Source organism: Neophocaena asiaeorientalis, unplaced genomic scaffold (genome assembly GCF_003031525.2).
Source record: "Neophocaena asiaeorientalis asiaeorientalis breed wild unplaced genomic scaffold, Neophocaena_asiaeorientalis_V1.1 scaffold49, whole genome shotgun sequence".
Taxonomy (NCBI): Eukaryota; Metazoa; Chordata; class Mammalia; order Artiodactyla; family Phocoenidae; genus Neophocaena; species Neophocaena asiaeorientalis.
In genome coordinates, this window is record NW_020172456.1 from 5,152,005 (window position 1) to 5,179,779 (window position 27,775).

Genomic DNA, 27,775 nt, shown 5'->3' on the forward strand with positions numbered 1-27,775 from the left:
CTGGGGGAACCAAGAGAAAAAAAAAAAACCCCAAAAAAAAAAAAAAAAAAAGCCCTCAAGGTACTCGAGACAGAGACATACACCAACAGCCTGAGGTAATCAGTGCTAAATGGTGTGGCGGCTGGAGAATGGGGAAGGCTGGGTAGATGGCAGGGGAGGTTTTACACAAAGGAGGTGACGTTTGATCTGGAAGTCTTGGAGCGTGCCACGGATCTCGGTCGGCAAAGGAGAGAGGGAAGGCAGTCTAGGCAGAGAGAGCAGCTCAAGCAAAGGCATCAAAATGTGCCCACATACAGTGCAGCTGGGGGACAACAAACTTCGTATATCTGGAGGATCATAGTTCTGGTTGTAGGTGGCCATGGAGATAAGGGGGCAAGGGGGGCAATTAGACTCCACAGGCAGGAGGGGTCCGGTTGGCTTTGTAGAGGCCAGTGGAGAGCCTTGAGGCGTCTATAACAAAGGACCAGTATGACCAGATTTGTTCCAGGTGGAACAGCAGCTGTCCTAGGCTCTTAGCCAGATGGGTTGGGCAATGATGTTGGATACTGGGCTAATGTTTGCTGAGTGGTGTGGCCTGGAAGGCTGGGCTTACATAATCTCTGAGTCGTATCTTCCAGAGACTCAGAGCCACTGAGTCATTGGCCCCAGCTAGTCAGGCTCATTTGCTCTCTCCAGATAGCCAGAGCTCACGGAATGGTCATCTCCCATTGGGCACCTCCCTGAGCCTGTACCCAAGACTCTGGCTGGGCTCCTGTATCCCTCTTGAGTGCCCGCTTTGCCAAGCCCTGCCCCCCTGCTTGGCAGCTTTGATTCTGACCAGTTCTCACTGTGGCCCTGACGGCCTTGAGGGCTCTACCGTGGTCAGGCAGGGCATGCCGAGCTGCTGCCTTCCTACAGTCAGCTCCGTAGCCATTCTGAAGGCATCTAGGGTACCAGCAGGCTCAGGGGCGCCTCCTTGAGCTGGGCTCCACGCCATGACCTCTCAGCCAGGTGGGCCCCTCAGTCCGTGCTCTCTGGACTCCCACAGACCCTAGTTTTTAGAAAACTCCCAGGGCATGCTGTCTGCTTCCTTCTCAAAGACCTCTCAGGCCTCTAAGAGGCCTTGCCACCACCAGAGGGGGTAATGACTCACCAATGCGTGGGTAGTCCCCCCTCCCACCAGGGCACACACTCAGAAGCCCTGGCTGTGAGGACCAGCCCCTTCCCCAGAACCCAGTGACTTGGGCCCTGATGGGGAATAGGCCTTCGGGAGCCAGGAAGCCGATGAAGGCAGCGGTGCAGAGGGGCTTCGAGGTGGCTGAAATGGCACAGCCCTTGGGTGGGAGGGCATTCTGGGGCCTCCCTGGGCGGCAGCTCCCCACAGCTTTGGGCCAAAGGGCCAGGAATGGGCCTCAGCTTTTTCAAGCTGAAGGAATTTATTTTGAATGTTTCGTAAGGTTTCAAAAACCACACGAGCTTTGGGGGCCACACAAATGTCAAACAAACTCCTAAGTGGGACCAGATGCTCACCACGCCGGCCACGAAGGTCACAGGAAGGGCCCCCTGGTCTGTCCTTCACCCCACTCTTGGGCTCCGTACCTCTGCTGCCCCGCTCACCCTGAGCTTCAGCAAGTGCTCAGTAGAGAATTTCTGAGGGTAATGATGGGGTCTGTGAAGCAGAGCCAGGCCCAGCCTGAGCTGAGAAGTCAGGGCCCCAGAGGTCTTCTCCAGATAGAGCCCTTCTCGGGAAGTCACCTCTGTCCGGGCATTTGGGCTTTAGATTGATGGTCAGGGTGGGTGAAGGATAGTGGTGCTGCAGGGGCCTCACTCCACACCTGAGGGCAGAGTTTGGGTGAGTTAGGTGAATGGCCCTGGTGGCAACTGCTGGTCAGCGTCTCCTGCAGGTGTGTCGGTGCCAGCCCCAAGGAGTAGCTGGGGGAAGGGCAATCTCCCACCGAGTACGTTCCATCAGCCTGCCCAAGTAAAAAGTGTGCTCACCGTGCAGTGCAGCTTATCCCGAGTCCCCAGCCCCATCTTCCTACCAGCTTGCCACTTCCTCAGCTCCTCTTAAAGAGAAATTCTGGAGCTCCGGCTCCTTCTGTCCCAGCCAGTGCTCCGTCTGACCGTGCACCAGCCTGCCAGAGGGCTAAGCCTCCTCCCAGTGTGCGTGTGTTGGCAGGTGAGGCACATGTATGTCCTTAAGACTGTTTTGGGTATGTTTTCCAGCTTCCCTTGGATTATCAGCATTTGTTGGCAAGGGCCATGGTGATAATTTTTTGGTGAGAGGCCATGCAGAGCTGGAGCGTGACTTAGAGTTGGGTCAACTGAGGTTTGAATCTGGCTCTGACGTTTATTTATTGTTTAGTCTTGGAAAGTGACTGAGCCACTCTGAACTGGCTTTTTGATCATCTTCGTGATCCCTGTGCCAGTGTGTCGGGGGCTATTGTCCTATCTCATTTAATCCTCACAACAACATTAAACAGGTATTATTATCGCCATTGTACAGATGAAAAGAATGAGGCTTCCCGAGCTTGTGCAGAGAATGGCAGAGTCAGGATTCAATCTTAGATGTGAAGGATCCCAAAGCGCCCGCCCATGGGCCACGCGGCCTCCCTAGAGAAGGGGGACAGTGCCCGGCCTGGCAGAGTTCCCCCAGGCCCTGCCTGTAGAGGGTGGGACCATCAGTAGGGCTCTGTGAATAGTCCCTCTCTGAGCACCTACGCTGACCCTGCTTTGGTGACCCCGCAGGAGGAATGTCTGCGGGGGACACTGCTGCCCAGGATGGACAACAGCAAACAGTACCAACCACTGTATCAAACGTGAGTGCCTCCACTGCATCCATCCTCTCCCTCTCTCTTCCTTGAGCTGGGCGGGGCATGGGGACTCCAGAATCTGTGCGGGGAGCACAAGTGTCTTCCCCGATCTGCCTGCTGAGCAGGTAGCCCCTTTCCAGGGGGGAGGCAGTGGAAGAGAGGAGATTGAAAAATGCCTCCAGGGCATTCCCTGGTGGTCTGGTGGTTAGGACTGGCGCTTTCATTGCCAAGGGCCTGGGTTCAATCCCTGGTTGGGGAACTAAGATCCCACAAGCTGCATGGCATGGCGAAAAAAAAAAAAGGCTCCAACTGAAGATGACTTTTCAAATAAAATCCCCTCTCTTGTTTGTAAAGTTTCCTGTATTCCCCACCTGCTGCTCCACTGTGTTGGGGCTCCTCCCCAACTTGCCCTGTGGTGCTCACATACCCCTGTGGTCTGCGGAACACACCTGGCCCCAGAGCCTCTGCATCGCACATTCCTGGGGGGACCACTCCCAGCGCCGTGCTAGGGGAGTCCACCTCTGCTCTGGCCCCTGGCCCCTGGTGGGCATCCTACCAGGACGGTCAGATGAGGCTTTGATCCTGTGTCTGGAGCAGTCTTCCTTTCAACCACTCCAAAGCCTGGCAGGCTGGCCCAGATGAGAAAAAAGAGGGTAGTCATCTTAGGTATGTGGAGACCAAGGAGTGAGGTAGGAAGAGCCGGGCTCTGTGCCCTAGCCTCCACTGATGGCACCCTCGGAGGAGGTGACAGCAACACGAGAGCCAGTAGCTATGCAGCACTCGCTCTGTGCAAGACTCACTGCACACGTCCTGTGGGACGGGGAGAGCCACTCACCTTTTGGCAGGTGAGGAAACTGGGGCACAGACAAGTCACGTGCTCAAGGTCACATGGCCTAGAAATGGCAGGATATGGACTCAGGTAACCTGACTCTAGGGTCCCTCACTGTCGTGGCCTCTCCCGTTGCGGAGCAACAGGCTCCAGACGTGCAGGCTCAGTGGCCATGGCTCACGGGCCCAGCCGCTCCACGGCATGTGGGATCCTCCCGGACCGGGGCGCGAACCCACGTCCCCTGCATCGGCAGGCGGACTCCCAACCACTGCGCCACCGGGGAAGCCCAAGGGTCCCTCTTCTTAATCCCCACACTCTGCTGCCGGGTATCTCACGTCACTTCCTGCGTCTGTGAACCGGGGATGGCCGTGTACCACTGTTTCCTTTTTTACTCCTCCTCTACCTCCTATTACTACTGCCACCATCACCTCTTCCATCACTACTACTACAGCTGCTGCTGCTACCACTACTACCACCATTACTCCTATGACAATGACGACTACTACTACTAGCTAACAGCCGAGGATTTACTATACACCCCACACTGCACTAAGCTCTTCACATACATCATCTTAGCTGTCTCCCAATCCTATAACATGAGTATTGACTGATCATCTATCCTACTTATAGTTGAGGAAACCGAGGCTCAGTTTGGTTAGGGAATGTGCCCGAGGAGACAGTAGTACTCCGAGTCCTGGAGCTGAGGCCTGGGGTGGGATCAGGGGCTGGAGATGAAGAGGAGAGCCCGTAAGTTCTATTGAGCTTAGCAGAGAGTGTTGCTGAGGTTTGAGTTGAAGTTGGAGAGGGTGGCTTCAGGGCGGGTGGGCTTCTCCACAGCTGCCCGAGGGGTCTGGGCATGGGCCTCGCTCTGGCCCTTCAGCCCTGAAGGTTCTCAGTTTCCTAACTTTCTCATGACTTTCCAGCATCAGTCTCTGCCAATCTGCAGTTTCAACACTGGAAACTCGAGGTTGGGTGAGTCTGTAGATTGTCAGAATTGACGTGCGTGTGCACCCTCGTGCCCCGATCCAGGGGTGCTGCTCCAGCCTGCTGTCAGTATCCACTCCACCCCGGGGGGCCTCAGCCCCACTGTTTCTCTCCCCGGCCCTCCGCTGCTCCCCTGGTCATACCTGTGGCCCTGGCACACAGGCTGGCAGCGCTCCTGGAGGAATTGCCACTGGGCGTTAGCCTTTCCCACACGAAGCTGGCTTGCGCACTGAAGGCCTGTGTGCTAATTAGCTGGGCCCAGCGCTGTTTGCTTGTTGCTGTTTTGCTGCTAATGAGCTTGATGAGAACCACGTGGGCAGTGGGGTGTTGGCCCTGGATGGCTAGGTCCGGAGCTCTGTCAAATATGGGGCTCTTGGTTCCACGCCCTGTCAGCTGGCTCTCCTGCTTCCTCCGTGGTTTGCGTCTCCCTATCCCCTCCCCACAGCTGCCCTTCTGGCTGGAGCAGAGGCTGCCAACGCTGGGGAATGCTCATGACTCTGGCCTAGTGGTTTCCCACGTGTGGGGTGCCTCTCCTGGCCTGGCCGCGGCGGGGATGGTGACAGGGAGGGGTGTGTGACATCCCCCCAACTGCCAAGAATAAAGTCTAGTCCCAGAACAGTGTGGGGACTCAATCCATCCCCTGGTCTCTCCCAGATATCTGTAGGTCCAACCCACTGCCCCTGCATAGCGAGTGATGGCCTTTGTCCCCTGGACCACCCCCGACCCCCACTTGCCCCCTCTCACAGACTCCTCGGTTGCCGTAACATACCAGCCATCTCCTTGGCAGGCCCCTTTCTTCATCCCTGTGCCGTCACTGGACCTTGGGGACCCACTGTGTCTGCAAGTGTCCACTGCTAGAAGCCCAGCTGCTCTCTACACCCTGGAGGGCTCTGGAGCTGTGCCCCCATCTCCTCCTCTGGTCTTGGTATCTGCCTTTCCTTCTGTGGCTTTGCCAGCTCTGCCACACAATTTGTGTGTTTACGTATTTGTGGAGGCAGCTGACTGGGGCCTGCCAGCCCGCTCAGCTGAGGGGAAGCAATGTAGGGCGTGGGGTGCCAGGGTCCTGTTTACAGTTAGGGCCTTTGGAAGACTGTCCAGTCTTCCCAGACTGGCTCGCCTCAATGCACACACAGCCTTTGGGAGGCTTCTGAAGGCTCACACTGGGGAAGAGGATTTGGAGAATTCTTTGGCTTCTTGTTTTATCTCAGCCTAGATGCACGGGGGCTGGGGCTGTTCTGGGGAGAAGGCTATTGAGGAGGGGGCTAGGTGGATTACCATCTTCCCCTCCCCCACAGCAGTCAGGCTCCAAGTTAAGAGCATGTGCTTTAGATTCTGGTGCCAGATTCAAGGAGTCATGGGTTTGAATCCCAGCTCTGTGTCCTCAGGCAAGTGCCTGGCCCTCTTCCAGCCACAGTGCCTCACCTGTTAAGTGGGTATAACAATCTTTATAGAGCTGTTTTTGAGAATTAATAATAATAACACACCGTAGCTCTTACAGTGTGTTCTGTGCGTCAGAACTTTATTATTAATTTTGCATCCTCACAACAACCCTGTAAGCTAGATTTGATCTTTATCCCCATTTACAGATGAGGTTAACTATTTGTCCAAGTCACGCAGCTGGCAATCAGTAGAGCCTGGGTGTGAATCCAGGTAGCCTGCTCCAGAGGATAGGGCTTAACACCGTGCTCCTGGGAAATGAGCACGTGTGTGTAGAGAGCCCGGAACATGGTAAGTTTAGTTGTTATTTTAACCTAGATCCAGGTGCTGCCTGCCTGGGTTTCAATGCTGACTCCATCACTTAGCTACAGGACCCTGGGCAAGATGCTCAAGCTCTCTGTGCCTCAGTTTCTTTTCCTGTGAAATATGACTAATATTAGTCCCTGCCTCAGAGAATTCTGAGGAACAAATGAGATAACTTAGGGCAAGTGTTTAGTTCAAGGCCTGACACGTTCTGTGTGTTCTGTACGTGTCTGGCCTTGATGTTGCGAGCAGGGACTGTGTCTAACAGCCCACACCGTGCAGCACAGTGGCAAGTGTTCACCGGATACAAGGTAAAGGCTCAACAAGAATGTACTGAATGACACAGGGCCTTTCCCAGGTCTGTGCAGAGAAGTCCCCTTCTGCTGCCCCGGCTTCATCAGCCCTTTTGGAAAACTCCCCACGGTGCCGGGAGACCCTGGAATGGCCTAGACATTTGTGCTTGCCTTTTAGTCCCAAGCCTGTGTGCGCATGGGGCCATTAGAACCACATGCCTCTGGGCCACATCTCAGTGCTGTGAAGACCCTCATCCCTCCTGAGCTGGGCTTCTCCTGGGCTCCCCTGAGGGAGTTCCCCTGGCCCACCCATCCCAGCCCTGTAAATGACCCCATCCCAAGGGGCAAGACTATAGCCACCCAACTTTGGAGCCAGAATCCCCGAGTTCAAACCCTTGCTCCATCATTTACTAGCATGGTGATCTCAGGCACGTTGCTGGACTGCTCTAAGCCTCAGTTTCTCCATATGTCAAATGAGGATCAGAATAGCACCTGTAGTAGTTCTAAGAATCTACAGAGGAGATGTATGCAAAGAAATCGACCTCATAATGGTAAGTGCTGAACAAATGTTGGGGAAAAGGGTCAGGGCAGGGGTGGGATTTGCAGGTTCTTTACTGACTGGTTAGGAACTGCCAGGAGCCAGAGGCTTGAGTCTACATATGGCTCATCTCTGGATGAACCATCCGATGAAACTCAGTAGTCGGTGGGAGTGGTGGAGAGGAAAGTGGAAGGTGTTAAGGGGAATAATCACATGACTTCAGTGGAGACCCAACTAACATGAAGGGTACAGACCTAGCAAGAGACACTGCCCATCTCTCCCCTGACCATGTAGAGGTACCTTAGATCTTTTTGGTAAGCAGGTGTATGCCCCCAAGGCTTTTTGCTTAAAGGAGTATTTAGGAGATGCTTTTATCCAGGGGATCCTGAAGCCAGGGACTGTATCCTGTTGATACCAGCAGAGTGCCTATTTAATACATGTTTGTTAAAGGACTGAGTGGGTGAATGATTCCACAGGTGACCTGGAGGTTTTCTTCTGCCATTCTCAGCTGCCTCTTCTCACCTCCTTGGTTGGCTTCTCCTTTTCTACCTAACATCTTTTTTTTTTAAAGCCAAGTTCTTTTTTTAAATTTTATTTATTTATTTATTTTTGGCTGTGTTGGGTCTTTGTTTCTGTGTGTGGGCTTTCTCTAGTTGCGGCGAGTGGGGGCCACTCTTCATCGCGGCGCGCGGGCCTCTCACTGTCGCGGCCTCTCTTGCTGTGGAGCACAAGCTCCAGACGCGCAGGCTCAGTAGTTGTGGCTCACGGGCCTAGTTGCTCTGCGGCATGTGGGATCTTCCCAGACCAGGGCTCAAACCCGTGTCCCCTGCACTGGCAGGCAGATTCTCAACCACTGCACCACCAGGGAAGCCCTCTACCTAACATCTTGATGTTGGGCTGCCTCAGGACTTTCCCCAGATCTTCTAAATCCCCCACACAAAGAGGGGGCCATATGAAGCAAGCAGAGCATTACTGAGGACCAGTAGACACTGTGCCAGGCAATTCACACGCAACAGTAAGAGTGGCCCTGCTCACTCTGTACCAGGGACCACGCTAAACCCTTCAACTCCCTTCACCCTGTGAGTGGCCGTCACATCACGCTCTGTCCTGGCCCCTCCTGTGTCCCTGGCTACTGCTTCTCCTCTGCCCGCTACTAAACACTGGGTTTCCCAGGACCGAGTTCTGGGTCCCCTTCTTTTCTTTCTCACTGCACTGCTCCTGGAATGATCTAATGCATTCCCATGGATGTAAACAGTCGCGGCCTCTCTTGCTGTGGAGCACAAGCTCCAGACGCGCAGGCTCAGTAGTTGTGGCTCACGGGCCTAGTTGCTCTGCGGCATGTGGGATCTTCCCAGACCAGGGCTCAAACCCGTGTCCCCTGCACTGGCAGGCAGATTCTCAACCACTGCACCACCAGGGAAGCCCTCTACCTAACATCTTGATGTTGGGCTGCCTCAGGACTTTCCCCAGATCTTCTAAATCCCCCACACAAAGAGGGGGCCATATGAAGCAAGCAGAGCATTACTGAGGACCAGTAGACACTGTGCCAGGCAATTCACACGCAACAGTAAGAGTGGCCCTGCTCACTCTGTACCAGGGACCACGCTAAACCCTTCAACTCCCTTCACCCTGTGAGTGGCCGTCACATCACGCTCTGTCCTGGCCCCTCCTGTGTCCCTGGCTACTGCTTCTCCTCTGCCCGCTACTAAACACTGGGTTTCCCAGGACCGAGTTCTGGGTCCCCTTCTTTTCTTTCTCACTGCACTGCTCCTGGAATGATCTAATGCATTCCCATGGATGTAAACATCGTCTCTGGGCTGATGACACTCAGATTTATATACATCTTCAGCCAGTCCTCTGCTCCAACCTCCAGGCTCCTTTTGTCCCGCCGCCTCCTCAACATCTGCTCTTGATGCCTCCCAGCCACCCCCACCCCAAGTGAGCGCATCGTTTCTCTCCCTCTGAGCCAATATCCCTGCCCAGGTCTTACCCATCCTGTCAGAGGCATCTCCATCTATGTGAATGCTTAAGCCAGACCATTCAGGACACCTCCTCTTGCTCAGGCTTCTATCCAGTTCATCCCTGAGCCCTGTTTGCTTTACTTCCTAAATCTCTTGAAATTCTGTTTGCTTCCCGATGACTGCTCCCACTGTCTCCTTTTCTCTCCAGTTCTTTCTCTGTAAGTTAGATCACAACACATCCCTATTGAAACCTTCCTGTGGCAGTGTGTCCAGCCTCGTCTGTCAGCCCCTCACTCACCAGATCCAGCCTGGGTTCCTGGAATGTGCTGCCCCCGGGCTGTTGCACATGCTGCTCTCTCTGTCTGCTTTTCCTGTCTCTTTATGTAGCTGCTCCCTGTCTTTGTTTCCAGCTCCCCATAACCGCTCTGTCTAGAGCTGCCTCCAGCAGCCTTGTTACTCTGGATCCCAGCCCCTGTATTGTTTCTTCCACCATTCATATCCCTATTTCTCTTCCTCTGCTTGTTTTTTCGCTTGTTTTATGAATTTCTCTAAGTTGGAGTCTCCATGAAGAAAAAGACACTGTCTGTCTTGCTTACCATCCTAAGCAAACAGTAAATGTTGGACACACGACCACTTTCTAGACGCTGAGACTCGCAGAGGTGAAGGAACTTGCCTGAGGTCGTGGGGTTGGAATTCAAATGCAGGTGTCTTTGACTATAAGGCTGCTCTCTCCTCCACACTTCTGCCCCTGCCTTCATTGAGTTGTAGATGGCAATGGTGTATTGCTTCCCTCTCAACCTACATGGGTCCTGGGCACGGAGCCGGTGTGACTGCAGAAGGGCTTGGATGGCTCCATGTCAGCCACAGAACTGTTTTCCATGCCCTGGAGCTGCTCCCCTGGAAAAGGCTGGGTCCCCGGGCTTGTCCCTGATGGGGGCTGCTCCAGGACCCCATCTTCTCTCATCTCCCCGGCCTCTCTGGCACTGAGGCCTTTAAATCCCTGCCTCCTCCCAGACAAAGCCCTCAGGGCTGTGATGGGGATGGACAGGTGACTCATCTGCTCTAGAGCAGGAGCTAGAGGCAAACCCAGGCCTCTGCCCCGGGCCACGAGCCCTGTCCAGTGGTCCCTTCCTCATGCCTGCTGGAGCCAGTGGGAATTGGGGCTGCTCTCTGCCCCAGCCCCTGGCCCCCAACTGGCCCAGTATCTCGGTGTTTGTTAATGCAATTAGCAGGGCGGTCCATGCTGATGGGCTGGGGCCAAGGTCTGACTCACAACCCTCCTTCCTCCCCTCCGGCCGCCAAACGGTAGAGGCCCTCTCGGCCTGCCAGACAGCGTCTGCAGAGCGTGCACAAGAGGCCAAGAACGGCATCTTTCTCTCATTAAAGGCTTTTATGTGAACACAACTGCAATTTTGGAGCAGGGCGCTTGGCTGGCCCCTGAGCCCCAGTGCTGTTTCCAGCCATCCTGAGCTGCGACCCCAGCACAGCTGTGGTGGGACTGGGCCGAATCCTTGAGGACCTGACTTCTCCCACAGCCTGGGGGCTCGGGGCTGAGGTCGGGGCTTGGGGGACACAGCCCCTGGGCAGAGCTTGGGTGTGGAGAGGATGAGTCCTCGGTGGATTCTGAGGGTGTGTGAAGGCCAGTGAGGGATTTCCTGGCCTCGGGGAGCTCTGACATCAGGATCCCCTTTCTGTGGAAACCAAAGGTCAAGGCTGTGGAGAAACAGCTCAGGGTCACAGGTAGACCCCCAGTTACGTGAATTCCAAGGGCAAACTGAGGCCTCCAGGTAGGGGTCTAAGGTGAGGGGCGGGCCCAGGGAAGGGCAGCACTGAGGGTGGTGGGTGACCGTCCTGCCTAGAAACGCCTCTGGGTGTGGAAGGGACAGAGCCCCATCCTGAGGGAGGGATCAGGTACTCAGTGGGGAGGTCCTTAGTGTCCCACTGACACAGAGTTTAGGAAAGATGGAGCTTTAATCTGAGGAGCAGCTGAGCCTCAGGTATGGGGGTGCTGGGCCCAGAGTCTAATCTGGAAGGTAGGTTCATCTCCCAGACAGGAGGGCCTGGTACTGGAGGCCTCGGAGGAGGGCACAGGCTTAAGGGGCCCACCCTAAAGTCGGTGCCTCACCTAATGGAATTGACGGAGGGAGAAGGCATCTCTAGATCCCAGGAGAGAGAGCTGATGACAAAAGCCCTACCTGGCTGGGGTGGAAGGAGGTAGAGAGGGGACGGGCTGTATTTAACACCTGAAGAGCAGCCCTGCCTCTGCACCACAGTGCTTGGGGCATCTCTCTAACCAGGGCCTGCCTTGTCATTGTCTTTTCCTGGGAAAAAGGTCATGGCAGAGAAGTTCAGAAGCCCTCTTGCTTCTGCCACTAGGTGTGTGGTTTTTTTGTTTTTTAACTTAGCATTGATGTCCAATACAACTTTTTCTGTGGAAATGTTCTATATCTTGCCATCCAACGTGGTAGCTGTGAGCCACATGTGGCTAGTGAGCCCCTGAAATGTGTCTAGTGCAACTGAGGAACTGAATTTTAAATTTTATTTAATCAATTTCCATTTCAACAGCCATATATAGCTCATGGCTACAGCATTGGACAGCACAGCTTTAGAGAGTACAAAGTACTTCCATGATCTCTGTTGAGACTCACACAACTCTTTGAGGCAGGAATTGTCAGACCCATTTTATGGATGAGACAGCTGAGGCACTGGTTGAGGCGTCTCAGTGAGATGAGACGCACCCAAGGTCACGCAGCTGGGATGTGGCTGAGCGGGGCGGGGGTCAAACCAAATCTTTCTGACTCCCGACCCCATGTTCTTTTTGCTACCAAGTCTCTGGTCGCAAGGGCTCTGAGTGGATGGTAGGAGCAGCCTACACGCTGGGAGCTGTTTCCAGACTCTCCCCCAGGCATGCCCATTCCGCATTTGGTCTCCTCCCAAAGGCAGGGGTTTTGTTTGGAAAATCTGAGCAAACCTCTACTTGACTGTTTTGGAGCAGAGTGAAGGTAGAAGGGGCACAGCCAGGAGTGGGGGGCCCGGGAGAACGATGCCTTCTATTTCCTGTTTCAAAGTAATTTCGGGAGTTTTCTTTTTATTCCCCTGTCTTTTGGCATACGGCTACCTCCACAGAGCTGAACTCCCAAAGCTGAAACTTTCCACATGTCCAATCCTCAGTGAGAGAGAGAGTGCCAGGGGAGTGTGGAGAAGCCAGAGTTCAGGTGGAGCCCAAATTTTGAATGGCTAAAGGCTGGCATCGGCGAGCGGGCACAGGGAGGCTGGAAGCAGCATCACCTTCGGGCTCTGAGGATGCCAGCCCCTGACGGGGAGGGGCTGGGTGTGTCCTCGATGGCTAAACACTGACCTCGTGGTATCATGCTTGATAACCTCTCACCAATCATCAATCACCGAAGACTCATTAAAGCCATCTACCCCATCCTGTGTTGATTTCTCAAGTATAAGGCATGACCTCTGCCCTTGTGGGAAAATGGGAGGAATGAGACTCCTAGAGCAAAGCACGAAGACTGCCCAGCCCGTCACGGTTGGGAATTTTCTCTCTTAAAATTCCCACAGCACTGCATGAAATTGCGTCTCCGGGGTGCCTCGGCATTTCCGTCCTTGCTTTATGCAACAGCCCCTGCCATGGGGCGATTCTGTGATGGCTGATCCCCTTTCTGATACTTCAGTTTTGAAATCTGTGCTCATTTGCCTCAGGAATATTTTGCTTCAGTTTCCTTTAAATGAAAGGCACATAACCGCTATCGCCCCCCTCCTTCCCAAAGGGTTCCAAACTTTTGGATTTCACGCACCAGTAAATATCCCCAAACATCTTAGGTACCAGAGTACAATAGCCAGGTTTTCCTTTTGCTAAGTGAGGATATTAGAAAAACAAACTACCATTTGCCATCACCTTTAATTTTAAAAGAACATTTGAACACCAAAAAAGTAATACAATAATACTCTCAAAATAAAAGACACTTTTTAAGTGGAAAAAATAGCATCACAAAAACACAGAAAACTGTTTTTATTTTTCTTGTTTCACGGCAGACCAGTAAACACTGTCCTAAGAATGGCGCCTTTCATAGATAGGCACTTGGAGCCACCATTTGGGGCCATTTGCGGGGTGGCTTTCGGGGGAGTGGAGAGAGAGGAGAGGAGTTTATGCTCCAATCCCATAATGCAGATGCTTGGCTCAGAACAAAACGCTTGAACACTGTAGTAAGGAAATCACTTCCTGCTGAGACTTATGGAGACAACTCAGAGGAAGATACAAATGAAGTTGGTGAGAGCTGGCTCTGAAAACCCAGCACTTGGAGGACCTTTCTTAGCAGATCTGGCCTCTGTGCAGTACCATAAACGGTTGGTCCAGAAAGGTTATCTTCCCAAACGGGCTTATTTCTGCCAACAAGTCTGGCTGGTTTGAAAGCCTTTTAGAACTTTTACCAACCACAATATTACATGCATATTTTTAGATGCATATTTTACATGCAATATTACATGCATATTTTACATGCCAATTTTATAGTTTCCCCCCAAACACCCACTTTCTGTGAGCTGTTCATCATACCAACCAAAGTCTGCCAACCCTTGTCCTCATTGAGGACCTAAGTGCCTGGGGGCAAGGGGCTTCCATGATTCTGAGAACCCTCCCGCCTGGCAGAGCTTCCTCCGCCCAGGGACCAGCCTTGTTGTCTTTGTACCCCCCGACACCCAGTCTGACCGAGAGAGGATGCTCACTAAATGTTTGCGGATGTATTGGCGAATAAGGGCAGAACCAGAAGTAAGCGAGTCTCAGGAAGACATGGGCTCGGCTTGCAAGATTTGGGGCCTTGGGTTTCTAGACAGAGAAAGATCTTACTGTTGAAGTCAAGGATGGGCCATCCTTGGGGCCCAGGAGGGGAAGGACAGAAGCTAAATTAGTTTTGAAGGCTGTCTTAAGGGCAGGGACCACCCACGCAGAGGTAGAAGAGACACGGAGACTGGGAGGGGCTGTGTGACCTTCCCTTCACCCACGCCAGGCTTTGCTGGCAGAGGCATGTGGATCTGAGGGGCTAGGAGTGATGTAGCATCTGTGGTCCACACGGGAAACCACTCAGGCCCTCCCTTTCTACTCCCTCCCTAAAATAAACCAGGGCTGACACCTGCCCTGGGCAAACCTGCTTCCCCAGTGTTCGCTGGCCCTGGTTTGGCTACAGGGCTGGCCCCAGCAGACCGTGTCTCTGGTGGTGGTGGTGACAGTGGCCTGGCGTGTGGTCAGGTGGGGGCTGACTCTGCTTGGGCAGGTGGAGTGGCAGCCAGGTGATAGGCCAAAATCCTGCCAAGGTGGCAGTTTGTGTTTGGGGAAGTGCTCAGGTTTACAATTCTCTTACACAGTTTGCTTACCTGGAGGCCTGGGGCTGCCAGGAAGGGATGCCCAAGCACTGAGGAAAATGCTCTAGCCTCAGGATCTAGCTCATGGTTGGAATCCTGCAGCGAGAACTATGATTTCCCCACCCTCCCCTGAGTAGACAGGCTGCCCTTGTTTGACACGATGCCCAATCTACTCATCCTTGCTGTCTCTGGTCAACATCACCACCTCCAGGAAGCCTTTCCTGATTTTCCCTTTCTTGCCTCAGCCTGGGTTAGAGGCTCTGACTGACACTTATCACATGACCTATGTCCTGGCTTCCATGTGAAACAGGACACTCTTTGAGAGAGGGATCCTCTTTACCACAAGTCTAACACGTAGTGAGTGCTCGGTTAATGTTCACTGAATGAATGCAGGAGCTGGTAAACATCCTCCCTCAATCTAAGATTGACTGTATGGGCTTTGGAGAGAGATGGGTTTGAGGGTCTGTGGTCTCCACCACCAGAGCCAACCTGGGACATGCAGTTTCCCAGGCCAAGGGTGCATTCGGTGGCTGACTTGAAGCCAACAGATCCCTTTTGTTTCATCATCACCTCCAGGCCAAGGTTTAGAGATGGTTCAGCCCTGCTGGGAGGCGGTGGGGTGGAAAGAGCTTGGGCTTTTCCATCAAACAGACCTGGACTGGATCCTTGATCCACCATTGCCTAGCTGGGTGACCTCAGGCACATCTTTTAACCTCTCCGAGCTTCAGAGATTCTCATTTGTAAAATGAGGATCATAATCACACTTGCTGTATAGGGTTGTTTTAAGCTTAAATGAGACAGTGTGTGCAGAGCCCAGTTCCTCGCATGTTGTAGCGCTGAACAGATAGTAGCTGCCGTAATAAAAATAATATTGATTGTGTCATTGTTAGGCATAGGCTAGGAGTTAAGGAGGCAAAGAGGTGTGAGGAGCAGCCGCTGTGCTTGAGGGCGCTGACCATATTAGTTAGGGAGTTGAGACACATACATAGCAAACCCATCACGCTGATATTGGCCTATAGGGCCTGAGTGCTGTGCAAGGTGAACACTCGTCCTAGCTGTTTGGAGGAGGGAGCAGTTGCTGCAGGCAGGTCATCAGCGATGGGGAGGGGGCCTGGAGGGAACGGTAGCACTTAGGTAAGTGGAGAGGAAAGGGAAACAGCTCTGGGGAGGGGAAGCAGCACACACAAAGGCAGAGAGAAGAGGAAGCCACGCCAGCAGGCCAGGTCCCCAGATGGACAGACAACAACAAGGGAGCACTTCAGTATATGTACAACCCAATGTTGGGTGCTCTGCCGGGGGTGCTGGTGTGACGGGTCACCCAGTCTTTGATGGGTTGTCCGACGCTGACAGGCGACCCTCACCCTCTCCCTATCTCTCCAGCCGTGTGCCAGCCGCCCTGCCAGAACAGGGGCTCCTGCAGCCGGCCCCAGCTCTGCGTGTGCCGCTCCGGCTTCCGCGGAGCCCGCTGTGAAGAGGTCATTCCTGAGGAGGAATTCGACCCCCAGAACTCCAGGCTGGCACCCCGACGCTCAGCCCAGGGGTCTCCCAACCATCGCAGGAGCAGTGCGGCCAGAGAAAGCACCACGGCCAGAGCGCGGCCGCCAGCACCACAGCCGCCGCTGGCCAGGTGAGTCCCCTCCTCAGCGGGGCCTCCGGTCTGGGGGCGCAGCCTCTCTGGAGGGGCTTCTTCCTTCGGCCCGTTTGGTGAAGACCCTGGTGGAGAAGGCCGGAGAGTCCTCCTTTCCCTTCTGCTCCACCAGAGGGGCGGCGAGCAGGGCAGCAGGTACGGGGGTGGCACAGGCTCTGGCAGGGTGCCCAGGGGAGGTGGGAGGGGAAATCTTTACTCTCCAGGCCCCAGGGAGAGAGCTGAAGAGGGCACATCCCTGGGACCAGGCTCTCTTGTTTCGAATCCTGGTGTTGCCACTTCCTAGGTGGGCGACCTTGGGCAAGTTACTTATCTCTCTGATTCCTCATCAGTAAGTTGGGGAAAATGATGACAATCCTAGTCATGGTATTGTAAGGGTTAAGTTAGTGACTATGAGGAAAAGGCTTAGAACAGTGCCTGGCACACAGTAAACTCTATAAATGTTTGTCTCCGCCTCCCACTTCTCTGCCTGTGGTCCCTGTGATGCAGGAAGGGCTCCTCTACCAGAAAAAGCCCCTTCAGTTCAGTCACCACCAGTGCTAACCTGTCTCCTCGGAGGGGCAGCTGGAGCACGTAGGGGAAGCGAGAAGATTAAAAAGTGGGAAGGGGTGTGTTCATGGGCAGGATTCCCTGGGCTGCTTGCCAGCCGACCTGGCTAGACATTTCCTAGCTCAGCTCAGGAAATCTGAACTTTGTAAACTGGTCCATTTCTGGGGGCTGTGTTTTCCTTGTGGTTTTTCAGGTTACTTTTTCCATTCGCTTCCTACTTAGGAACTTCTTTCTGAAATGTTTGAACTTTTTGTCAAAAAAAGTTTGTCTTGCTGAACTCAGCGAAAAAAGGATTTGCCCTCCCAGAGGAAGCTGGGAGAATCAGGGAGAATCAGGGAGAAGAGGCTGACCTCGAGGCCAGGTCCCCAGCGGGGAAAGCTCGGGAGAGAAAGGAAAGGAGCTCAAGGTTGTCCAGCAACTCTGAAGGGGGAGGGGCAATGGGGGCTGGGCCAGACCAGGGTCTCAGTAAGGGCGTTTCCAGGGCCCTGGCCACCCAAACAAGCAGGTGGTTTCCGAGAGCAGCCAGGAGAAGAAACAACAGAAGGATGAACTTGGGTCAAGGCCTAGGGAGCCCCAAAGTTAAAACCAGAAGAGCCAAACTCTTTCACCAAGGCCTTAGTATGCTGGGGCAGAGATGGGGGGCAGAGCTAACGGCCAGATGGACAATGCAGGGGGCAGGGTGAACTGCCTGGGATTGGCTGTGACCAGTTGGGCAGGGCCTGAGCCTTGTTCCCATTGGTCCCGGCTCTGGGTCCAAGGTGGGTGGGCCTGGTGTGAAGGCACTTGGAGGAGCCCCAGAGGTGGCAGCTCCAGGGCCAGCCCCGGGGCAGGATGGGAGCAGAGTCCTTCCAGCCTGGCTTTCCCCCTGCAAGCTCTTTTTTGGCTTGTGGGATTCATTCATTTTATAATACATTTATCCCCTGTGTGCGTGCACAAGTGAGTGTTGGGGGTGGTTGCTTGGCAGGTCATTCTGTTCCTTGTACCCTTGAGTCAGAAGGCTTTTGACATCCCCTGCCCCATCTTCCCAGCCTATCCCGCTTCTATTTTTCAAGGCCCAGTCCCACTTCCTCCAAAAAGCACCTACTCCCTCATATCCACCAGGCTCTGACCCCCTGCAGCACACACGTGGCACACACATCGCTGTGAGTCTGCACCCTGAGTCTGCAATCAGACGGTGTGGCCTGCGCCCTGGAAGGCAGCGCCTGCGTCTCACACTGGATTTCCCCACAGTGCCTCCTGCAGTCCCAGCTTGCAGGAAGTGCTCAATCTGCATTGCTTTCTGTTGCTCGCTCCCAACCCAAGACTTACCTAACCAAGGGCCCATTTGGCCCCGAACCCTCACCCTGCCCTGGAACCAAGGGCACCACCCGCAGTGGTGTTCAGAGTGTGGGAGGATGGGAGGCTCCATGCTTCCCCAGTGTCACGCTTTTCACTCTGCCTCGGGACAGTCTGTGCATTTGCTCACTGGACCAGGAGCTCCGTGAGAGCAGGGACTACTGTGCCCTCCTCTTTCATGAACACATCCCTGGCACCTAATACCACACCTGGTACCCTGTAGGTGCTCAGTCAACACAAGCTGAATGAAGAAATGGACGAGGCTCGATGCTGGGCGGGGAGGAGGCTGGGAGGGAAGGAGGACTAGCTCTGTGAGGCTTCGGTCCCCCCACGAAGGTGTGCGAGAGGCAGGGGAGGGTGAAGACCTGGGCTGAGGTCTCCGGCCCACAGCAGGGCTGTCCTTTTTGAGTTTCACAGGCTCCCTGGCCAGGGGCTACTGTAATGTTTTTAATGAGCTGCAGCCTCCAGGCCAGCCCAGTCTCTCTCTCTCTCTCTCCATGTCTCTCTCTCTCTCTCTCTCTGCCTTGGCGTGTCAATGCCATGAAATCTGGGAAAGTCCGAGCGGCCCACTGTTGGCCCAGCTGTGTTTTGCTTTGGGAGGCCAAATCCCACTTGCCTGGTGGTGTCAGACATTTCCTGTGAACTTGGCCAGCTTTCCCAAGCAGCCGCTGGACTCTCTCCTGATGGCAACTTGGACAAGCCCTTGGTGTCCAGATAAGGGAGTGACATAAATGCAGGGGGCATTCTTGGTGGGGGGTGGGGGACGCTGCAAAATGTCCAGGGAGGAGAGACACTGCCGGGACTGGTGATGGCCAGAGGCCACCTTCAGGAGAGCACTAGACAGAGGCCAAGAGACTTGTGTCTCAGAAGGAAGACGAGAGGGAGGGGTCAGGCGAGTCTCGGGCAGCAGGCAGCACGCCCTGCAGAGAGCCAGACGTGGATTGATGTTGTCCAGCTGCAGCCTGGACTGGCCGCGGGGGGCCTGCAGACTCCCTCCGAGCCCGGGGCTCAGGCTTCTTCCCCAGGCTGGGCAGAGAGCCTACCCCACCTGTGGAGCAAGACCTAGGCAGCTGGGAAGGGCCTTGAGAGATTGGGGGAGGAGGTGGTTACAACAGTCGAGGACCAGCAGGCCTTGGAAAACAGCGCTTCACACCATGCTTCTCAGACTGAAACAGGCACATGTGAATCACCTGGGAACGGGTTGACATGCAGCTTCTGATGCGGCAGGTCTGGGCTGAGCATCTCTAATGTGGTCTCCGGTGACGCTGATGCTACTGGCCCACGGACCACCCCTGGAGGAGTGAGGTTCTGAGCCTGGGCTTTGGATTCAGGGAATCCTGGAGTCCAATTCTGGACTTACCAGCTGTGTGACATCAGGCAAAATAGCCTAACAGCTCTGAGTCGATAGTCTCCACCTGGTAGGATTGCAGAGAGGGTGAAATGAGACCATTTGAGTAGAACACCTAGTAGGGTGCCTGATATGGGTTAGTGCTCAGTACATGCTAGCCATCAGCAGGCTGGTTCTCTTTGCCATGAGGACTTGTGTGGCAAAAAGCAGACAGAAAACTGGGGTGCGTGTGTGTGTGTGTGTGTGTGTGTGTGTGTGTGTGTGTGCGTGCAGACCTGCTCTGGGGAGAAGTTAGAGCCCAGGCCCAGTCTCAGGAGTGGTGTGATCCAGCAGTAGCACCAATAGTGGCTTTTGGCTGGCTTGGGTATTCCACCAAGGCCGTCTCACCAGCCCTATGGGGGAGGGGGGGAGGGAGGTGTCACAACAATTCGCCGAATGGGAGGGACCTCCACTGAGTTTACTCCTTAGTCTGACCGGAGGACCTAAAGGTGGAGCCCTGGGGACATCCTCGGCAGGCTTGATCGGCGCTTGGACAGCAAGGGACCTGGAGGACAGTGTTGAGGTGGACAAGCGGGGCTGGCAGGGAGATGCTGGGAAGCTGTGGGCCCCGTGATCGTGGCTCTTAGCGGGCTGTTCCCTGAGAAGGCAGCTGGGGTCAGCCTTCCTTTTACTGTCCCCGTCGGTCTCTCCCTCTTCTTCTCGATCTCCTCCTCCCTGCACACCCCACAAATTTAGCTGCTTAAAACAATGCACATGTATTATCCCACAGTTCTGTAGGTCAAACATCTGACACGGGGCTCACCAGGCTAAAGTCAAGGTATCAGCAGGGCTGAGTTCCCGGAGGCTCTAGGGAGAATCTGTTTTCTTGATCATTCAGGTTGTTTGTTGGCAGAATTCACTTCCTTGCAGTTGTAGGACTGAGGGCCTCACTTCCTTGCTGGCTGTCACTTGAGGGCCATCACATCTAGAAGCCACCCACATTCCTTGGCTTGTGGCCACCTTCCTCCCTTCAAAGCCAGCAACAGAGGGTGATCTCTTCATGTTTTAACTCTGCCCTCTGTCTCCCTCTTCAGCGGAATCTCTCACTGACTCTTCTGCCTCCTTCCACTTTTAAGGGCCCCCTGATAACCCAGGACACTCTCCCTTATTTTAAGGTCAGCTAATTAGCAATTCCACCTGCAGCCTTGATTTCCTTTTGCCATTTATATACATATTCAAAGACATAATACCAGGGAACAAAGATCACGGGGGTCACCCACACACTACAGCCCACGCCATTTGGGACCCTCCATCTGCAGTGTAATAGCTCCTCTTATCAAGGGCTCGCCACAAGGACGGCCCTACATGAATGATCTGGCCCCCAAAACCTTTCTGACATCTCCAGCATCAGCTCTCACCACTCGCTCCCCTCATTCGCTCTGCTTCTGCCACACTGGCCAACTGGTTTTTCCTCAGATATGCTAGAGATGCTCCCGCCTCAGGGCCTTTGTACTTGCTGTCCCCCCTCCCTGGAGTCCTGTGTTCCTTTCCTAGGGCTGCCATAGTGAATGACCACAAACAGGACGGCTTAAAACAACAGAAATGTATTCTCTCACAGTTCAGGAGGGCAGAGCCCAAAATTAAAGTGTTGGTAGGATTGCTCCTTTGGGAAACTCCGAGGGAGAATCTGTCCTATGCCTCTGCCCTAGCATTTGATGGCTCCCTGCAATCCTTGGTGTCCCTTGGCTTGTAGCTGCATCACCGTAATCTCTGCCTCTGTCGTCACATATTGTGTGTGTGTGTGTGTATGTGTGTGTGTGTGTGTGTGTGTGTGTGTTTGTGTGTATGTGTGTGTGTGTGTGTGTGTATGTGTGTGTCGGGGGGTATTCTTTTTATAAGGACACCAGTCATTGGATTTAGGGTCCACCGTAATCCAGTATAATCTCCTCTAACCCTAACTAGTTACATCTGCAAAGACCCTATGTCCAAATAAGTTCATATTCATAGGTTGGCAGTTAGGATTTCAAGAAATCTTTTGGGGGGTCGGGGACCCAATTCAACCGACATTAAACCCTCTTCCCAGATACACACATGGCTTGGTTCCTTCCCCCTTCCAGGTCTTCTCTCCTCAGTGGGAACCCCACCTACGTTCACCTGATTTTACACCGCACACCCGCAAACACTCCCTACTCCTATCCAGCTATTTTGCTCCACAGCGCTAACGTCTTGTGTATTTTACTTATGTATTTATTTCTTACCTCAGTAAAACGTCAGGCCCAGGAGGACAGGGCTGTTATCTGTTTTCTTTGCCAGTGTATCTCCAGCACCTCAAACACGACGGGCCCAGAGTAGAGTGGAGTCAACCCTGCTGAGGGCAGCTTGGCTGTCTCCCCACGGTCTCCCCTTTACTCTCATAAGCCCTGCAGTGGGTTCCCAATGTCCCCATTCTGCTGACAAGGCTCCGAGGTGGGGGTGGCCGGCCTCTCGGGGGGGCCTTTGTCAGTGGGGAGAGGGAAGAAGGGCAGGGGCACTAGTGCAGCTCCTGCCGCAGGCCTGGCCTCGGGGGTGGGCACCGGGCCACTGGGTACGGGTGGGTGGCATAGGACTCGCCTCCCCAGCAGGACCCGGCATTGTTCAGCCCCACGTCGTCGCCACTCGGGCCCTCGTGGGCTTCCCAGTGTGTGACCTTTAACCTGCTGTGGCGGAGGGTAAGCCCGCAGGTTTCCTGCGGGAGCGCGGCCTCCCCTCACCCCCAGGCCTTGCCAGGCCTCCTGCAGGGGGTGCGGGGACTCTGCCCCAAGGGGTGGTCTCTGCCAGTCTGCACTGGGACCCGCTGCAGGGGGGACCCAGGCATCCTTCCTGACAGAAGGGCAAGGCATTTGCCCAGGAGATGGATGACCTAGAATCAAATGAGGTACCTGGGGAGAGGGCAGCAGGTGTAAGGAGGTGACCCCGGCGTGTGTGCCGGGGAAGCGCTGGGCTTTGGAGTCAGGTAGTATTTAAACCCTAGTGTCCTCACAAACTAGTCGTGCAAGTCGCTTCGTCTCACTGAAACTCAGGTTCTCTGAAGTGGGAAAACGGATGCTCATCTCAGAGGGTGTTTTCGAGGATTTGCTGAAATAACGCACATAGAGAGGTCAGTAGGGTGTCCGGAAAACGTGAAACGTCTTACCATGCCTGCGTACTCCCCCATGCCCATGGCAAATCAGTGAGATGCCCCGCTTGCCAGAAGGGGTTTTCTTCTCCAACCCACAACCTGGGCTTATAGATGGGGAAACTGAGGCAGGACGAAGGTTGGCAGCTAGATGGTGGGCCTGCCCTGGGAACCCAGGAGATCCTGACTCTGGGACAGTCTGAAGGCTTGCCGGGGTCCTCTGAGCCTTGCTCCAGCTGCGGCCGCCTCCCTCCCACTCCCTTCCTCTGCTCTGGGCTCCAGCATGCTGCCGCACGACTTTGCTCACGCCTCTGGGCCACATAGGTCCCATGTAGGTCCTCCCCCCTCCTTGTTCCAGTCCCTCGGACCCAAGGCTATTCTCCGATACACCTGGGACCTGATGAGAGACCAACTCATGCTAGGAAATCTTGGAAAAGTCCCTTGTCCTCCCTGGGCCTCAGTTTCTATATTTGTAAATCAGAAGCAACAAGTGGATCTTCTCTGAGGTCGAGAGTTAATGGTCTCAGTCTCTGGCCTCCAGCCTGGCCATCTTCCATCCCCGATGGTGAAACGTGCTTACTCCCCCTTTACCCGCTTCCAAGGTCGTTACAAGGACACGTGATGCCTTTCACCAGGGCAGACCTTAGCTCTCCCTGACGGTAAGCCTCAAGTCCTCCTCGGCAAGGCTGCAGTGGGGTTAATCAGCCTACATCTTTCATCCTGCATCACCCGCTTCCTCAGGGCCACCAAGTGGTGCCTCTGTGCTGGGTTGACTCAACCCTACAATCCTGACTGAGTCAAGCTTTCAGGACCTCCGGGGGTTGAACGCCTTCCTTCATTTTCTTTTCTTTCTTTTTTTAATCTTCTATTTTTCTGATTTGTTTTTATAACTCTGAGCCCCAAGCTTGCCCCCTGGGGTTTTTCTGGAATTCCCCAACCCTCAGGATTTTCACTATACTATTTTGAAAAGATTTAGAATCAGAATATCCAATTTGGTTTCCAAGCTAGGCCACTAACTAACCTCATGACCTTGAGCAAGCCACCTAACTTCACTAAGCCTTAATGTCTCTATTTGTAGAAAGGGAAGGATCATTCTTTCCTCTCTGGGAGGTTTCACCCACTAAAACAATGTGGGTGAAAGACTGCTTTGTGAACTGTAATGGGCCTCGCAAATGCTGGTTATTCCTGTTATTTTGCAGTCCTGACAGTGGGCTGGGATACTTACTTATGCCTTCTGTACATGCCTGGCTCAGTTTCAGGAGCAGCTCCTCACTGAGGCCCTCCCTGACCACCTTTGTAAGGTTTTAACCTTAGAATTAGCCTAAGCCACTGGACACAACACTAGGGGATGTGCTTCACGTCATAGTCTCTGGGACCGGTACAGCGCAGTTGTGCAGTGCACAACCCGTGCCACTGTGTGTGGTGACCCTGAAACTGGCTCTTTCCCAGGAGGGAGATGTCTCCTATTTTCCTATCGTTTAATATTATAAACCCCTAACCTGAGGATGCCCCCATCTGGTTCACCTTTTAATTTCCACAAACATAACATATAATTTAATTATTATGTTTATTATGTACCGTCTGTTTTTCCCCAAGTACAGTGTGAGCTGTTTTGTTCACTGACATATCCCCAGCTCCTAGAATAGTACTCAGTAAATAATGGTAAGCACTCAATAAATAAATAAACAACTATCTACTGATTGAGCATCCCTGTCACCATGTATCCTCTGTTGCTGCCTGGAGCAAAGAAAGTTGGTCTCAGGTCCCTTCCCTTCTGAGCTGACACTCAGCCCATCCCCTGGCATGTTGTTGATCAGGAAGGGGGCTCTCCCAATCCTCCCAACAGGTGGGTACCTGCTTGCCCTGTGCCCCTTGGTCTCAGGGGTCTGGAGCCAGGCAGGCAGAGAGCAATGCTTCTCTCCTAAGGGTGACTGGAGCACAGCCAGAGCAGGGCTTAGCAAACACTTAGGAGTTCCAGGAGTCTGTCAGGGGCTGCAACAGCTGTAAAGGGGTCTCCTCCCAGTTTCTTCTATCTCTTGGGCCTTAGAAGAGTCCCATGCCTGCTCTTCCCTGGGGCTGCGGGTTTGGAAGAGGGAGGGCTCAAAGGGGAGTAGTCAGAGGGAGATGCTCACTCATGGGCCTCCAGCCAGAACAAATGGAAAGGCTTTTGTTTTCCCAAATCTGAAATCACGGAAGCCCTGCTGCTGCTTTCTGAAGACAGTAGAAGAGAACTGTGTCTCAGCTGAGAGCTTCCTTCACCACCCTGTCCCCCTCCCTGCTGTTTGCAGAGGGTTCTGGAAACATTGCCACTTTAAGGTTTGTGTAATGTTCCTTGGCACTTAACCCCTGCCAGCCCCACCCATCCCTGCCCAGCAGAGACTGCTTGGAGTAGCAGGGTGGGTCTGAAGCATTCCATTTCCACCGAGGAGGAGAGGGAGGCAGGCTGTGTGTGCTGGACCTTTCCGTCCCTGGACACACACCAGGAGATGTCTGTCCCATTCATAGTCTCTATGACAGGTACTCCAAGATTTGTGCAGTGCACAGCCTGTGCAGCTGTATGTGGTGACCCTGGACCTGGCTTCTTCCCAAGAGGGACATGTCTCCCATCTCCCCCACAAAGCATGTTGCTTCAAGGCAGTCCTCTCCAGCTGGGTTTGGCTGCTGAGGCCCCTCCTAGGTTTCTCCGAAAGGGAGGTGGACCTCTGGACTTTGTAGAGTATTAACACGCACCTCTCTAACCCACACAAATACCCGAGGCCCACGGAGCTCAGGGCCACAGCTGGCCTTAGGGTACTTGAGTGTAAAAACAAAAGGACACAGGCTCTGGACGGACGCGGTCTTGCAATGCTTTCGCTTTCGCTCTAGGCCGAGAGAGCCCGACAGAGGCCGTGAGGAGGGAGGGGTCGGTGTGCCTCGTCTCCAAGCAGCGGAGCCTGCAAATCCTCTTCCTTCCACCATGCTTGGCCCAGGGCAGACACTTCTGGGTCGATGAAGAGGCCAAGCTCAGGCCTCTTTATGCTCAAGGGAGAAAGGGGCCCATGGCCTTCTAATACCTCTCCGCTCCCCATGCAGTGAAGTGGGCAGATTCCAGGGAAATGGTGTCTGCTTCCTGCATACTTCTCTTCTCTTCCTGCCTCTCGTATTGAAGCTTGAAAGTGGACATCTGGCCTGAGGTGGCCCCGAAATCTCTGATGGAGACTGCCTGACTCCCTTTTCTAGGACAATCCCAGAGCTGAGGGTTATCAGGACCCTCCCTAGGTTGGCTTCCAGAGAGGGCCTCCCTCCCAGCCCAGGCCTGGCCCCAGCCCTCTACAGATCTCTGAGATGAGAGCTGTTCACCTCCTGTTTGCCCAGAGCCGGCAGCCAAGTGATGCAGAAGCCAGGAGCAGCTTTGTCTTCTAATTCTCCTTTCTCATCATCACCACCAACAGGATTTATTGGCGCCTCTGCTCTGTCCCAGGCCTCGTGTAGGTGCTCTGCCCTCCTGGTTCTCCCCACACCAAAGTCACCAGTCAGTTACATGAGGCAAGTGGATGTTGCACAAATGCCTCTGGCCAGTTGCGTTGAGTCCAACGAGGGGAGGACAGATGGAGTGGGATGTGGGACGTTCCTGCCGCTGGGAGGGGGCAAGCTCCCAGGTGCGGAGGGCAGAGAGACTCCCCATTCTCCCCACAGCCCTGATCTTAGCCTCCCCCGGTGGTTATGGTGAGGAATGTTTGGGTTACGAAGGGTGGGATGAAGGTTGTGGTCGAGGTGACTTTCTAGTTCACAATAGGGTGGTGGTGCGGTTAGACTGGAGCGTAACTTTAGTGTGGTACTAGAACGAAGGTTCAACCTTAGGACTGTGGTTAGGGCGGGGCTCGCGTTACGCTGGAGTAGAATTTAGGACTGTGGGTTTTCTGAGTGTGGTATAGTTGTTATTTTAACCTACCACTGACGAAGCTTTATTGAGTCAGCCAGCCCTACTGTGCAAAGCACTTTACAGGCACCACCTCACTTGATACTGGGGACCATACGGCATAGTGGTCATGAGTCAGACCTCGGCTTCATCTGATTCTGTTGCTCCCCAGCCGCTTGATGTTGTGTGAATCTCTTCACTTCCATGAGTCAAAGTGGATGAAGTGCTGAGTCACGTAGCTAAGGGCTCAATACTTGATAGCTGAGACTCTTTCTTTTCTGTATCAGTCAGGGTTCCAGCAGGAAACAGACGGCACACTCAGTGAGGACAATTTGATAAAGGGTCTATTTGCAAAGGTGTGGACAGGGTCAAAGGAAATAACAAGGGAAGCAGAGTATAGGGAAGCCCTTAGCCCTGCAGGTCTAAGAGACAAGGGGTCAGCGGTTACTGGAACCCAGAGTAGCTCCAGCCACAGGAGAGGACCACAACAGGGCTGTGACCTCCGGCAGAGGAATAGAGCCACCACTACCCACAGTGGCCCGTCAGGAGGGAACTGGAGGATCAATACCTCCACTCTGTCTGCTGCCCTCTGCCCTCTTGCTGGGGTCCCATGTGGGCTGAACAGGACTGGAAGACAGAGGGTGAAGGAACCTCCTAGGTCCCAGAATGGGACAGAGAAAGGTCCACAGAGACAAGTGGAAGATCTCCAGCACCTTAACCGTTCCTCACAAGGATCCTATGAGGACGATTCTCCACCAGGAGGAAACTGACAGGAAGGGCCATTCTAGCCCAGCTCCACTCAGGACTCTGGAACCCGTGCTCGTAGCCATTTGGCTAAGTGGCCCCGAGAGCAGGTGAGCTCAGGCCAGTGCAGAGCAGCAAGCTTGGCGTGGGAGCTGCCGAGGACTGGGTCAGGCAACGCATCTTGTGTCTTTTCAGGAAACTCCAGAAAGCTGGCGAGAGCCTGGAGGAGTTGTTGGGGCATTAAAACGTTAATGTATACAGTTTCCAGCATCCGACAAAAAAAAGTAGTAACGATGAACATTTTGAGCTTGTGGCTGTACTGACCTAAGTCCTCTAGGATTTTTGTTTGAAAGGAAAGGTTAGGGAGAGATGAAGCCACAAGGTAACAGAAAGACAGTCAATGCTCTTTTTCAGATGCCCCAGGGGGATGCCCATCCCATCTGGTTGCTTTGTACAGAACTGTGGCTGCTCAGTGAATGTAGCCCTCTGGGGTGGGGGGTGTGTGTGTGTGGAGAGAGAGAGAGAGAGAGAGAGAGAGAGAGAGAGTGGAAAGCTGTGCAGAGAGAACATGCCTCAAAAATCATAATCATAATGGAGATTTTTCAGGCCCTGTGAATTCTCC

At 53.9% G+C, this 27,775-nt stretch overlaps 1 protein-coding gene across 1 annotated transcript in view; it reads left to right on the forward strand.

Annotated features, from left to right (window-relative positions):
- The window catches only part of LTBP2 (latent transforming growth factor beta binding protein 2), a 98,969-nt gene that overhangs the window by 4,510 nt on the left and 66,684 nt on the right, over positions 1-27,775 (forward strand). The window contains exons 2-3 of the mRNA XM_024737764.1: positions 2,728-2,798; positions 15,882-16,128. Coding sequence (XP_024593532.1) covers positions 2,728-2,798; positions 15,882-16,128 — 318 coding nt within the window. The remainder of the gene's footprint in view (positions 1-2,727; positions 2,799-15,881; positions 16,129-27,775) is intronic.